Source organism: Balaenoptera musculus, chromosome 13, assembly GCF_009873245.2.
Source record: "Balaenoptera musculus isolate JJ_BM4_2016_0621 chromosome 13, mBalMus1.pri.v3, whole genome shotgun sequence".
Lineage (NCBI taxonomy): Eukaryota > Metazoa > Chordata > Mammalia > Artiodactyla > Balaenopteridae > Balaenoptera > Balaenoptera musculus.
In genome coordinates, this window is record NC_045797.1 from 53,834,890 (window position 1) to 53,850,855 (window position 15,966).

At 37.3% G+C, this 15,966-nt stretch overlaps 1 protein-coding gene across 5 annotated transcripts in view; it reads right to left on the reverse strand.

Annotated features, from left to right (window-relative positions):
• Positions 1-15,966, reverse strand: part of CAMKMT (calmodulin-lysine N-methyltransferase) — a 404,258-nt gene that overhangs the window by 370,282 nt on the left and 18,010 nt on the right. For all 5 annotated transcript variants that reach the window (XM_036873913.1, XM_036873911.1, XM_036873909.1 and 2 more), the window contains exon 2: positions 11,284-11,456. In XM_036873913.1, the coding sequence (XP_036729808.1) occupies positions 11,284-11,456 (173 nt within the window). The remainder of the gene's footprint in view (positions 1-11,283; positions 11,457-15,966) is intronic.

Below are 15,966 nucleotides of genomic sequence, written 5' to 3' on the forward strand. Positions count from 1 at the left end.
CCACAAATCCAACTTTCATCTTCATAACACAATGATTCTGCACCTTCTCTGTGGATGCAAGATTCTAGAAGAGGTTATTTACGCCTAACATGGAAAACTACAACATACGTGTCGGACAAGAGAGGAAAAAGAACAAAGCATTAAATATCTAAAGCACAAGATGAAGCTATTAAAATGATCAGCAATACAGCATAGAACTCAAAAAACTTTTTCCTAAATATAAAAGCAATATATGGCTTCCTCAAGAAAAAACTGCCCATAATCCTATCATGCAGAGGTAACCACAGTTAATAGTTTGGTATACAGCCTTCAAATTTTATGCTATGCTCATAGACCTGTCATTAAATAACTGAGAGCACATTGTCCATATGGTTTTGCAATTTGTATTTTTTCATTTAACATATTATAAAGTTTCCCACATCATCAAATATTCTCCTGCAACATGATTTTAATGGCTGCCAAGTAGTCCAATGAATGCACCATAATTTACTGAACCAACACCTTATGATGGATTTTTAGATTATGCCCACTTTTGTGCTTTATGCATATTGTTTCAATGAACATCCTTGTAGAAATAGCATTGAGCCCCTTTCTGATTATTTCTTTAGGATAAATACCTAAAAGTGAAATTGCTTTATGGCCTAGTTTTAATAAGGACATTCTCTCATGCACATTTGCACGCTCTCTCTGTCACTCTCTCTCTCTCTCTCTCTCATCAAGATGAAATAAACATTTGAAAAGAAATCTGAGACAAGAGTTAAAAAAAAAAAAAGGTACATATATTTTGCAAGAAGTTAAATATTTCTAAAAAGCAGAAACTGGGATAAAGTAAAATGTATGTTTAAAAGTTAAAAGCAGTATTCAAAATAGAAAGTGTGACACAAAACTTGTCTTCTTGAAAGCATTATTTCTTGAAGCCAAGAAGCAGAAAGTATACCCTATGACATTAAATGGGATCAGGTTGGGGAAACAAGAAAACTAATCCTATACCTCTAAGTAACTTACAAAAATGAAAATCACTTATCTACGAAGTCTAGAAACCCTAAAAGATGGCATCTCATGAAAGAAAAATGTCAACAATCATTGTCTTCAATGGTATAAGAATTAGTCCTACTTATAGGAAAACTGCCATGAACACAGTGTGGTAAAGATTCAGTTTGATTATTTCAAGTTCCCTTTCATTTGGCCCAAACTCAAGGACTTTTCTTTGTTCAGAGTCATCTATACTTTATTCAAGTGTCAACTCCATAAGATCTTGTCTACCCTTAATCTTTCAACTGTTTACCTAGGTCCTGCCTGGACAATGTGGTTATTAGACAGTAATACCTGCAAGGAAGGGACCTTATCAAACTTCAGTTTTACCATTACACTGATAATTAATGTTATATAACAGTCATAACATTTTGCTAACATATCCAGGGTATAAAAAGTTCACTCCATCTTCTCCTAAACTCCGAAGCTTTAACTTGTTTCCCAAGCCTTTAATTTAAATGTTCTCACCACAAAAAAGAAATGATAATTATGTGACATGATAGAGGTGTTAGCTAGTACTATGGTACTAATCATTTTGCAGTATATAAGTGAATCAAGTCAACACAGTGTATACCTTAAATTTACACAATGTTATATGTCAATTATATCAATATCTCAATAAAGCTGGAAAAAAATTTACCAGTAGCCGGTTTTTTCTTCCCAAAGCCAACCAATTTTTTTCACAAGCACCTAAAGCTATGCTAGAACTGAGGACCTTTGAGTTTCTCTAAAGAATGGCCTATGGGGTAAGGACTAAGGAGCAAGTCACTGGGGCAGATAATTATCTGAAGGGGGGGGGGGAAAGCTACCAGAGAAAAATTTGAAGCCTAAAGGTATCAAGAGATTGAAACCAGAGGTTAAAAGTAAGTGAGGGCTAAATATGGCACCCAAAACACAAACAACAAAAGAAAAAAATAGATAAATTGAACTTCAACAAAACTAAAAACTTTTGTACACCAAAGGACACTATCAAGAAAGTGAAAAGATAACCCAGAAGATGGGAGAAAATATTTGCAAATCACATATCTGATATGGGTCAAGTATCCAGAATATATAAAGAAGTCTGAAATTCAATAACAAAGAGACAAACAACCCAATTAAAAATGGGCATAGGACTTGAATAGACATTTCTCCAAAGAAGATATACAAATGGCCAATGGGCACATGAAAAAACATACAACATAATTAGTCACTGGGGGACTGCAAATCAAAACAACAGTAAGATATCACTTTACACCCACTAGAATGGCAATAATACAAAATAATAATAATATAGGAAAAATCATAGGTGCTTGCAAGAATGGGGAGAAATTAGAACCCTCATATATTCCTAGTAGGTAAAATGGCACAGCCACTGTGGAAAACAATTTGGCCACTCTTCAAAAAGTTAAACAAAGAGTTACTACATGACCCAGTAATTCTGCCCCTCAGTACATACCTAAAAGAAAGAATTTAAAACTTACACATTCACATAAAAACTTGTACATGAATGTTCATAGTAGCATTATTCATAATAGCCAAAAAGTAGAAACTACCCAAATGTCCATCAACTGATGAAGGGATAAACAAAATATGGTATTGTCCGTACAATGGAATATTATTCAGCCATTAAAAAGGAATGAAGTACTGGTATATGCTATAACATGGATGAATCAGAAAACATTATGCTAAGTAAAAGAAGCCAAATATAAAGGCCACATAGCATATGATTCTACTTATATAAAATGTCCAGAATAGGCAATATAGGCAAATCCATATAGATAGAAAGTAGATAAGTGGTTGCCAGGGGCTAGGGGGAGGAGGAAGATAGAGAGTTACTAGTAATGCGGATGGGGTTTCCTTTTGGGGTGATGAAAAGCTTTGGAAATTAGAGAGTGGTGATGGTTGCACAACATCATGAATATACTGAATTGCACAATTTAAAATGGTTAAAATGATTAATTTTACCTTGATTAAAAAGAAAAGTGGTCCCCCAAAATCAGAAAAGGTAAGTCAGAGAGTGGAATGGGTCCTAAGAGGCTGCATAAGAACAAAGAGGAAAGGTTTTCTGAAGGAAAAGGTTTAAAAAGTTGATTTTCCATGCAACTACTTTGGAGCTCTTTCAAAAATAAATGGCTGAAGAGTTTTTATTTTCAGTCTTACATCTACTAGTTATAGGAAACTAAAAGATTATTTCTACATAATATATGGAAATTTGAAAAAGTATCTAGGGAATATTTCAATTTACTGAAACTTTGAATATATGTATATGTAAGCAAACTACACAAATAATCATGATTGGAGTTTAAATAACCTAGAAAATTAAGTTATAATTAGCTCATATCTGTGCTTTAAGCTCCATGAAAACATGACTCAATGGATTAGTCTTTTAATTTTCTACATACACTGCACCACATTTTGAAGCTCCTATAAAGTTCCTTCTAAAATACAAAATAAAATACAAGAGAACAAAAGCTGCTTTAATATTCATCGCTGTTGTTAACAGCACTACTAACATTAAAACTGTACTTTTTAAATATAAATTCAGGGACTTCCTTAGTGGCATAGTGGTTAAGAATCCACCTGCCAATGCAGGGGACACAGGTTCGAGCCCTGTTCCCTAAAGATCCCACATGCTGCGGAGCAACTAAGCCCGTGCGTCACAACTACTGAGCCTGAGCTCTAGAGCCCACGAGCCACAACTACTGATGCCCACGTGCCTAGAGACCATGCTCCGCAACAAGAGAAGCCACCACAATGAGAAGCCTGCGCACCGCAACAAAGAGTAGCCCCTGCTCACTGCAACTAGAGGAAGCCTGCGCGCAGCAACAAAGACGCAACGCAGCCAAAAATGAACAAATAAATAAATAAATTTAAATTAAAAATAATAAATAAATAAACAAATATAAATCCAGTATCCATATTTGCCTCAGATACCAACCTTGCCAAGTTTTAAAGGGGCACCTATGATACACTACACATATAAGGATAATCTGCCATACATCTAATTTCATAAGCATACCACTCCCATCACAAGTTTTTACTCAGTGAGCACTCACAGGGTACATACTAAATCCAGTGGGGTGAGGGTTTGTTTTATTTTTTTTCCTTTCCTTAGAGAAGCAATACATGATCTCAATGCAGTGCATTTGTTGTACTACAGTCAAAGACAAAGTCATTCTTGACTTCTTGCCCATTCTAAGCCTCCAGGACAGGCCAAAAGGCAAGAATGCTAGGCTTCTAATTCAGCAATTACCATAGCAACAGGAGTCATTCAAAGAAAGGAGGACAGTTCAGGCCTCTCAGCTTTTTCTATACCTAAGACATGTATGCATTTATAAATGAATAACTCAGGCACTTTTATGGTTCTGAATATAAATGAAAGTATTTTAAAGTTTCCAGAATATGCAAATTCCTATTACACTGAAATTAAGTTAAAATAAAGGGGCGGGGAACAACAATTTCTAGTATCTATACAGTAATCTCTATACAACAAGAAATTGCAACTTATAAGACAAGGAGAAGAAAATTTTTTTAATACAGTTTTTTACTATACATAGAAAATCCTAAAGATGTCACCAGAAAACTACTAGAACTAATCAGTGAATTTGGTAAGGTTGCAGGATACAAAATTAATGCACAGAAATCTCTGGCATTCCTATACACCAACAATGAAAAGTCAGAAAGAGAAATTAAGGAAACGCTCCCATTTACCATTGCAACAAAAAGAATAAAAAACCTAGGAATAAACCTGCCTAAGGAGGCGAAAGACTTGTACTCAGAAAACTATAAAACACTGATGAAAGAAATCAAAGATAACATAAACAGATAGAGAAATATACCACATTCTTGGATTGGAAGAATCAATATTGTGAAAATGACTATACTACCCAAAGCAATCTACTACCCAATTGAATCTACAGATTCAATACAATCCCTATCAAACTACCAATGGCATTCTACACAGAATTAGAACAAAAAATCTTACAATTCGTATGGAAACACAAAAGACCCCGAATAGCCAAAGCAACTTGAGAAAGAAAAACAGAGATGGAGGAATCAGGCTCCCCGACTTCAAACTATACCACAAAGCCACAGTAATCAAGACAGTATGGTACCGGCACAAAAACAGAAATATAAATCAATGGCACAGGATAATGCCCAGAGATAAACCCACGCACACATAGGCACCTAATTTACGACAAAGGAGGCAAGAACATACAATGGAGAAAAGACAGCCTCTTCAATAAGCGGTGCTGGGAAAACTGGACAGCTACAGGTAAAAGAATGAAATTAGAACACTACCTAACGCCAAACACAAAAATAAACTCCAAATGGATTAAAGACTTAAATGTAAGACCAGACACAGAACTCTTGGAGGAAAACATAGGAAGAACACTCTTTGACATAAATCACAGCAAGATCTTTTTTGACCCACCTCCTAGAGTAATGGAAATAAAAACAAAAATAAACAAATGGGACTTAATTAAACTTAAAGGCTTTTGCACAGCAAAGGAAACCATAAACAAGACAAAAAGACAACCCTCAGAATGGGAGAAAATATTTGCAAATGAAACAACAAAGAATTAATCTCCAAAATATACATACAGATCATGGAGCTCAATATCAAAAAAAAAAATCCAGTTAAAAAATGGGTGGAAGACCTAAATAGACATTTCACCAAGGAAAACATACAGATGGCCAAGAGGCACATGAAAAGACGCTCAATGTCACTAATTATTAGAGAAATGCAAGTCAAAACTACAATGAAGTATCACCTCACACCAGTCAGAATGGCCATTATCAAAAAAGCTAGAAACAATAAATGCTGGAAAGGGTGTGGTGAAAAGGGAACCCTCCTACACTGTTGGTGGGAATGTAAACTGATACAACAACTATGGAAAACGGTATGGAGGTTTCTTAAAAAACTAAAAATAGAACTACCATATGACCCAGCAATCCACTACTGGGCATATACCCTGAGAAAAACATAATTCAAAAAGAGACATCCACCACAATGTTCACTGCAGCGCTATTTACAATAGCCAGGACATGGAAGCAACCTAAGAGTCCATCGACAGATGAATGGATAAAGAAGATGTGGTACGTATATACAATGGAATATTACTCAGCCATAAAAAGAAACAAAATCGAGTTATTTGTAGTGAGGTGGATGGACCTAGAGTCTGTCATACAGAGTGAAGTAAGTCAGAAACAGAAAAACAAATACCGTATGCTAACGCATATATATGGAATCAAAAAAAAAAAAAGGTACTGATGAACCTAGTTGCAGGGCAGGAATAAAGAGGTAGACATAGAGAATGGACTTGATGACATGGGGTAGGAGGGCAAAGTGAGAGTAGCATCGACATATTTACATTACCGAATGTTAAATAGTTGGCTGGTAGGAAGCAGCAGCATAGCACAGGGAGGTCAGCTCAGTGCTTTGCAATGATCCATAGGGGTGGGATAGGGAGGATGGGAAGGAGGCTCAAGAGGGAGGGGGTATGGGGACATGTATGCATACAGCTGATTTGCTTTGTTGTACAACAGAAACTAACACAGTATTATGAAGCAATTATACTCCAATAAAGATCTATTAAAATATATATATATATATATATTTTTTGGCTTCATCGGGTCTTAGTTGCAGCACGTGGGATCTTTTGTTGCGGCACACAGGCTCTTCATCGTGGTGCGCAGGCTCCTCTCTAGTTGTGGCACACGGGCTCAGTAGTTGTGGCACATGGGCTTAGTTGCCCTGTGGCACGGGGGATCTTAGTTCCCTGACCAGGGATCAAACCCATGTCCCCTGCATTGCAAGACAGATTCGCAACCACTGGATCACCAGGGAAGTCCCTTCATATATATATATATATATATTTATATTATTTATTTATTTATTTATTTATTTATTCATTCATTCATTCATTTATTTGGCTACGCCGGGTCTTAGCTGCGGCACGTGGGATCTTTGTTGCGGCGTGTGGGATCTTTTAGTTGCAGCATGCGGGATCTTTTTTAGTTGCGGCACATGGGATCTTTAGTTGCAGCATGCAAACTCTTAGTCGAAGCATGAGGGATCTAGTTCCCTCACCAGGGATCAAACCCGGGCCCCCTGCATTGGGAGCGCAAGTCTCAGTCACTGGACCACCAGGGAAGTCCCAGGAACAAGGAATTTTTAATGAAAGATTTTTAGTATAAACACCTCCTGGTATATATTAGTTTTCTATACATGCATCTATCTAATAGCAAGAACCTCTTCTATAAAATTCTAAGAAATGAACACCAGAAAAACAAGAAGAGTTTGCCAAGGAATAAAGCAGGAGCCATACCCTGGATTTTAATTTACTAACTCTCAACACTCACTTTGGAACAGAGTCGACCATCCTCAGATATACAGAAAAGACAACACATCTTGGGGAATTCATAACCTAACTTTTACATTGTCCAGACCTTTGCTTCTGATGAAAAGTCACCAGGGGAAATTCTTTATTCCTTCATTTTAAGTATCATCATGTAAAGCTGACAGGAAATGATCAAAATTTTAATTCAGGCCACTGCTTATATACCTTTTAATAATATAAACAATATACAACTATGTACTCTGAATTCACAAATATCTAGTTATTTACTCTCTTAAGGTATTCATTTCAAGTCTAATAAAACTTTAAAGGAACATAATATGTAGGGGAATGAATTTACTGATTTGATTTATTTAAAAACTATTCACCCCCTTTTTTCACTCCATAGCATTAATAAACTTAAAAAATATAGAAGACGATGATGGTACTGCATTTCAAAACAACTTTCCAAGCCACTACTTTTGGCTATTACAAGTAATTTTTTTTAATTTTAGAATGCTCACAATTCAAATAACACTGAAGAAAATAGATAAAGGTAGCTAAAGAAATGTCATGGAAAGACTGACAAAAGAGTTGATACAAGATATCAAAGGAGCAAGAATGGAAATCCATGTTGGGCAGATAACAGTAAACAAGGAGAAGTGGTAACCATAAGAAATCAACATGAACAAAACTGGCAATGGAATGGAATGAACTGTTCTTGGCAGAAATCCTCCCCTACCTAAGCAATTTCAGTAATATCGGTTATTTCCTATACAGTATCAGGATTATGGAGTAAGAAATGGAATGCTCAGAATAATCAATGAGGAAATTAGTTTATCTAGGCCTCAATCCCTTCATCTGAAAAGTGAATAAATGTATATATGACTGTCACACAAGTGGCAGGATGTATAGAAGTTAAAATTGCAGGCTGTGACTATCATTATATAAGATGTTACTGATGAAGACAGCTGGGTGATAGGTACATGGAACTCCTTGTACTATTTTTGCAACTTTCTGAGAGCCTGTAATTATTTCAAAACAAAAGTTTTTAAAAGTATTATACAGGAATGAAACCAGACCACCAGGGTTTAAATAGGGGCACAACCAATTATTGGCTGTGTGCCCTCAATCGAGTTATTTTCTCATCTGTAAAATGAGGATAAAAATAGTATTTACCTCAGGAGGTGCTGTGTGAATTAAATAAGCTTATACATGTAAACCATTCACAACAGTGCTTGTCACATAGTAGGCACTCAATTGTCAGTCATTATTAATGTTGCTATGATTATTTTTTAATTTATTCTAAGATCAGAATTCAGCTCTAGAATTCTGTATGTGTAAGCTATTGTTATTTTTGCACTATTGATATGGAGAGATATTAGCTAGTTTGAAAAAAAGAGAAAAAATCTTGGCAGCCAATGAGGCCTAAATGCTAGCTCAGTCACCTGTCTTCTTTCTATAAACTAGGATTTAATATCATATTTATATAGATATATTTATTCTTTCAAAAATGGATATATCACAAAGAACCACACTGTTGGAGAGGTGTCTTGCTGCTACATCAACGCCATCTCCACCAGGTGGAGAACCATGCCTTATTTTGAAAGCTCTCAAGAACAGAAGATTTCACATTCTCTCTGGCTAAGCCTTACCAGGGCCTTGAAGATGTCAGGAAGTTATTCTTTACCAGGGCCTTGAAGATGTCAGGAAGTTATTCTTGGTACAGTTTACACTTACTGCCTCTTGTCACAGTGGATGTAGAAGATAAGTTTTACAACTTTATACCTGAAGACCCCTACCAGTAGGGGTATCACCCTGTTTCTCCTTCTCTTTAATATCCTTATAGATTCTATCTTCCAATTGTTTAATCATCTTCATTCCTACTTCGCAGAGTTATTGTAAGGAGTACATGAATTAGAATACATCAAAGCACCTAGTACTGTACTTGGCAAACAGTAAGCATTTAATGCATTTTTCTTTCCTTCCTAATCAAGGACTAAACTAATTATCTCTATCAGAATGCCAGGCAGTTGAGGTATTCTAATTTGAATCTCATAATGAATGTACAGGCAAGCTCACAAATCCCTAAGTTTTTACCTTCTATTTAGAGTTTTTAATAAATCAATATGATGAAACCAGATCCTAATTGCATTCCCCTGCCCACCCTAGTCAATTTTTATCCAAATCCCAAATTTTAAGCTATTATGGTATCTTTCAGAGCTGAGATATTTTAAACTAAAATAGTTCAGGAAACATATACTATAAATAGACATCCTTTGTGAAAACTTTTTTTCTTAAAATTATTCCTAACCTCACCTAAACTGTATTCAGACATGTTTCCACTTAAAATGTTTTTTGCTCTTCTTACAGTTACTGTAAATGTGCTCCTCCCTCCCTTTCAAAATGTGAAATCTTGTCAAGAAAGGCAGATTTTTTTTTAACATCTTTATTGGAGTATAATTGCTTTACAATGGTGTGTTAGTTTCTGCTTTATAACAAAGTGAATCAGTTATACATATACATTGTTCTCATATCTCTTCCCTCTTGCATCTCCCTCCCTCCCACCCTCCCTATCCCACCCCTCTAGGTGGTCACAAAGCACAGAGCTGATTTCCCTGTGCTATGCAGTTGCTTCCCACTAGCTATCTATTTTACGTTTGGTAGTGTATATATGTCCATGCCACTCTCACTTTGTCACATCTTACCCTTCCCCCTCCCCATATCCTCAAGTCCATTCTCTAGTAGGTCTGTGTCTTTATTCCCGTCTTGCCACTAGGTTCTTCATGACTTTTTTTTTTCCCCTTAGATTCCATATATATGTGTAAGCATACTGTATTTGTTTTTCTCTTTCTGACTCACTTCACTCTGTATGACAGAATCTAACTCCACCCACCTCACTACAAATAACTCCATTTCGTTTCTTTTTATGGCTGAGTAATATTCCATTGTATATATGTGCCACATCTTCTTTATCCATTCATCTGATGATAAAATCAAATACCTGCAGTAATATTGCAACATGCTAGACTGTAACTGTGAGAGGAAGTTAATTCAGTAAAAATGATACCTTGTTACTTCAGTTTGCAACTCTCTTATCTCTTTTCTAATGATTTTTTTTTTAATTTTTATTTATTTATTTATTTATTTATTTATTTTTGGCTGTGTTGGGTCTTCATTTCTGTGCGAGGGCTTCCTCTAGTTGCGGCGAGCGGGGGCCATTCTTCATCGCGGTGTGCGGGCCTCTCACTCTCGCGGCCTCTCTTGTTGCGGAGCACAGGCTCCAGACGCGCAGGCTCAGTAGTTGTGGCACACGGGCTTAGTTGCTCCGCGGCATGTGGGATCTTCCCAGACCAGGGCTCGAACCCGTGTCCCCTGCATTAGGAGGCAGATTCTCAACCACTGCGCCACCAGGGAAGCCCCTCTAATGATTTTTAAAGCCAGAACAGTCTGTAAGCTTCTCACGATATCAGTGTTTTGGCTGAATTTTCTCCTCCTATTTTAAGATTCTATTCTGAAAGTGACAAAACATGAATGGGAAAAATACCAAAGCTTGATTTTTCAAATAACTACTACTTGAAGAACAGTTTGGAAAAATTCTGTTTTCACTTTCAGCCTTCTTTGCCTCAAAAAGAACTTGGCTTTTTTTCGTAATCAAATGCTATGAGACAATGGTTAAATGAACCCTTTGATTTGAACTTTATCCTCAAATGCCGATACATTCCTTAGAATGTTTTTTTTTTTAGTTCTGAGAATACAGTAAGACCCAGTTAGAGCAGCAGGATTCCAAACACAAAGTTGCAAAACCTAAGTTCTGATAAAGATTGCCTGCAAACTCAATAGAATGAACAATGAGATCCTTAGTAGATTGTTTTCTTCTACAAGAGAAAAAAACTTAAAAAAAAATCTTAACTAGAGTGATGTTTACCTTAAGAAAATACTGTATTCAGGATGGAAGATGCTTGTATATTGGACCCAGGCACCAACTTCCTCTTCAGTTTCCCTTTTTTGGGCTTCTGTTACTGAGAACAGATTAAATGATTCAAATCTTCTTACAGATACATGTCGTAGACAATCATCCAGGTGTTTTTGTTTCAGAGCCTTTGAAATAAAACCAAATATTGTGGTCACATTATATAAATATAAATTAAATGTTCAACATTTAAGTGGTAAGGGGACTTTCATTTCCAATAATGGCAGATTAGATAATTCAGACCAACATCTTACTGAAGACAACTAGAAAAGATGCACAAAATATTTTAAAACATTACTCGAAGGCATCAGAGGGCAAAGAATATAGTGAAGATCTACCAGTCTAATATCTTTAAAAGGAGGTAAATCTAGAGAGATGAGTCTGGCTTTTGCAACCACTTTTGTGAGACATTCATCAATTCCAAAAGAAAGAGCTGAGAAGACAAGCAGCACCTTCAACAGCTTGTAGACTTAGGGGGTAAAAGTTGAGTTTCAAAGCTTAATACCTAGGCAGGGGCAGGTACGTTATTCTGAGCCGGTGTGTGTGTGTGTGTGTGTGTGTGTGTGTGTGTGTGTGTTAAGATAAATCAAATGAGTAGTTTTGTTGGTGCCATTGAAAACTAGGTTTTTAAGTATGGAAAAAAAGAGATACAGCTGTAAAATTAATGAGGTTAAGCAAAAACCCTGTAGCTCTGAATCTGAATAAAGTGTAATATAAACTAATGATGTATTTCATTTTTTAAAACTGTACATATATTTCCTACATCTGACCACTGAAAAGGTCTAAAAACAATGACCAAACTAGTAGCAATGAGCACACCTAATGCACATACTGCTGTCTCTAAATACCATTTTTTATTAAAACAAAGTAAGGGGAATTCCCTGGTGGTCCAGTGGTTAGAACCCCATGCTTTCACTGCCAAGGGCCTGGGTTCAATTCCTGGTCAGGGAACTAAGATAATGCAAGCCATGCAGCACAGCCAAAAAAAAGAAAGAAAAAAAAAAAAAGTAAGGCCCTTGGAAAAAGGGCAGGAATTGTACAAGATAAGTCTGGAACATCATGCACACAAAGAAACAAGAAAGCCATACAAAATTAAGGGTTATATCAAAAGGACTCCAGAGACAATCTGAGTAGGGTCCATTGGCCAAAGATGGGACAGTGCGAGCATTAACAAAGATAATAAATGTAACTGAATTGAAACACATTAGTTCATAACAGTAACTTTTTAAATGCCTCATTGATGATCACTGAAAAATGCTAAAGAACCAACTTATTTTGAAAACTAGTAAATGAGGAGAAAAAATCAAGTATTTATCTGTCTCTTCTATATGAACCATAACTGAGAATATCCAAATGGAAGATGAGGGGAAATTTCTTTTTATACTAGCATCCCAAATAATAAATGAAGAAGGAACAACAGAATATCACCATTTTTCAACTCCCTCATGAATTCATGAACCTAGGTAATCATTATCAAGAAGAGAAATAACCAGACATCACTATGATTATTGATGAAATCTCACACCACCATCATCTTGACCAACTAAACAAGACAAAACAAAAAACATCAAATCTGAATCTGATCAAGCCTCTATATCTTACAGGAAATAGGAAATACAGGAATAGAGGAACACATTAAACAACATCATCAAGTGCAATTAGCAAAATTCAAATTATAGGAAACTACAAAACACCCAGTTGCTTCTAAAATAAATGGCAAGGGTTGAAAAAGAGACATGCTGAGGGAATATTTAGATTAAAAAGACTTGAACATATCAACCAATAACAATATTTGGAACTTAATTTGGATCCTGTTTTCAAAATAATCAAACTGTAAAGAAAAATTAGGAGACAATGGAAAACTTTTGGAAATTGACCAGATATTTTATGACATCAAGGAATTATTCTGGATAGGATATGGTATTGTAATTAATTTTTTAGTGTCATCTTGTATAGGTACATACTGAAATATTTATAGAAAAAATATGATATCTGAGATTCGCTTCAAAATAATCTGGTGAGGGTTGCATAATGAGAGAACAGAAATGAAACGAATTTGGTCAAGGGTTAAAAATAGTTGAAGCTTATGGATACCTGAGTGGTTATTAAATTATTTTTTTCCACTTTTGTATATGTTTGACATTTCCCATAAAGTTTTTTTTAAGATATAAAGCGCTCTAATAGTCATAAACAAATGAAAAATAAAAAGATATGAAAAACCAAATATATTTGGAAGTTAAGCAATAAACTTCTAAATAATCTGTGAATCAAAAAAAGAACACAATGGAAATTAGAAAGTATTTTGTACTGAATAATTAAAATACATTTCAAGGGCGGAGTCAAGATGGCGTACTAGGAGGACTCGGAATTCATGTCTCCTCACAACTAGGGCACCTACCAGGCACCGGTGAGGGACCACGGACACCTAAGGGGACAGGACGAACCCCCAGCAACCAGGTAGGACATGGGGCATGGGAGGAGTGAAGGGGGAGAAGTGGAGGCAGGATGGGACTAGTACCCCTAAGGGGCGGCTGGGGGAGGGGAAAGGATCCCATGCCAGAAGGGGTAAATTGGGAGACCACTGGGAGGGCAGAGGATCAAAAGGGAGCGTGGCCAGGTTTCTCCTGCCCACTTGGGCGCCCAGGAACCTGCTGAGATCCCAGGCCTCATCCTCTGCCTCTGGGTCCTGAGGGAGCGGGAGGGAGGGAAGGGGGAGCAAAAGTAAAGGCCGTACCTCCAGGACTGGCACCCCTGAGGGGTGGCTGGGGGAGGGGAGTTCCTAAACCCAGTGGGACCCACCCACTGTTAGGGGTCCAGCAGTGACGGGGGACACCCTGGGGGAGACGGTGAGGGAGCGGCACGAAGGAATGGAAGGGAATGCGGCTAGTGCCTTCCCTGTCCACTTAGGCACCAGGGAGCCTGTTGGGCTCAGGCCTAACCCTCTGCCCTCGGAGCCTCCCTCCTGCCATGCAGAATCCAAGCCCCGCCCCTACACCCTCACCCAGGGCCCCACCTCTACACTCAGAGACCCCCTCCAATGCACTGGGCCTAAACCCCACCCACACACCCTCACTCAGGGCCCTACCTCCAAACTCCAGAACCCCACATTCCAGAGGCCCTCCCTTCCATGTGCTGCCTCTCCCCTTCCACGCAGGTCTTAAGAAGAGGCCCTGCCCCACACTTGAACGTGGCCCCCCCTCAAGGCCTTTTCCAGCTACATGGGTCCTGAGCCTAGGCCCCGCCCCATGATCAAACATAACACCCCCAACTCCCTGGGTCCTGCCCCACCCTAAACCCCGCCCCTGCCTAAGTTCCAGCCCCCATCTAAACTTCACCCCCATAGCCAAGGCTTTTTTTTTTTTTTTTCTTTTTTCTTCTTTTAGATTGGGGTTCTGTTTTATCTTGCTGATTCATTGTTGTTGATTTTTTAATGTTTTTATTTTTCCTAATAAATCTTTTATTTTTCTAATTTTATTTTATTCTTTAAACTCTGTAATTGTTCTACCCTTTTGGCTTCTTCCCCCCCCCTTTTTTTTCTTTTTTCTCTTGAGGTTTTATTTTACCCTGTTGCACTTGTTTCAATGATAGTTTTATTTTTCCTAATATATTTTTTATCTTTCCAATTTTATTTTATTTTTTACTCTTTGATATTGTACTGCTTTTTTTCTTTCTTTTTCTTTTACCTTTTTTTTTTTTTTTTGCCATGCCACGAAGCTTGCGGGATCTTGGGTCCCAGGCTGGAGGTCGGGCCCAAGCTCCTGTGGTGGGAGCTCCGAGTCCAAACCGCTGGACTAAAAGAGAACCTAGGACCCTAGAGAATATTAATTGGAGTGAGGCCTCCCAGAGGAACTCATCTCAGCACCAAGACCCAGCTCTACCCAACTGTCTGCAAACTCCAGTGCTGGACGTCTCAGGCCAAACAACCAGTAAGACTGAGATACAGCACCAACCATCAAAAAAAAAAAAAATGAAATGACAGAAAAATATGTTACAAACGAAGGAGCAAGGTAAAAACCTACAAGAACAAATAAATGAAGACGAAATAGGCAACCTAACTGAAAAAGAATTCAGAGTAAGGATAGTAAAGAAGATCCAAAATCTTGGAAACAGAATGGAGAAAATACAAGAAACATTCAACAAGGATCTAGAAGAACTAAAAAGCAAACAAACAGTGATGAACAACACAATTGCTGAAATTAAAAATACTCTAGAAGGAATGAATAGCAGAATAACTGAGACAGAAGAATGGATAAGTGAGCTGGAAGATAAAATGGTGGCAATAACTGCCAGGGAGCAGCATAAAGAAGAAAGAATGAAAAGAATTGAGGACAGTCTCGGAGACCTCTGGAACAACATTAAACGAACCAACATTTGAATTATAAGGGTCCCAGAAGAAGAAGAGAAAAAGAAAGGGTCTGAGAAAATATTTAAAGAGATTACAGTTGAAAACTTCCCTAACATGGGAAAGGAAATAGTCAATCAAGTCCAGGAAGCACAGAGAGCACCATACAGGATAAACCCAAAGAGAAACATGCCAAGACACATATTAATCAAACTATCAAAAATTAAATACACAGAAAAAATATTAAAAGCAGCAAGGGAAAAGCAACAAATAACATACAAGTGAATCCCCATAAG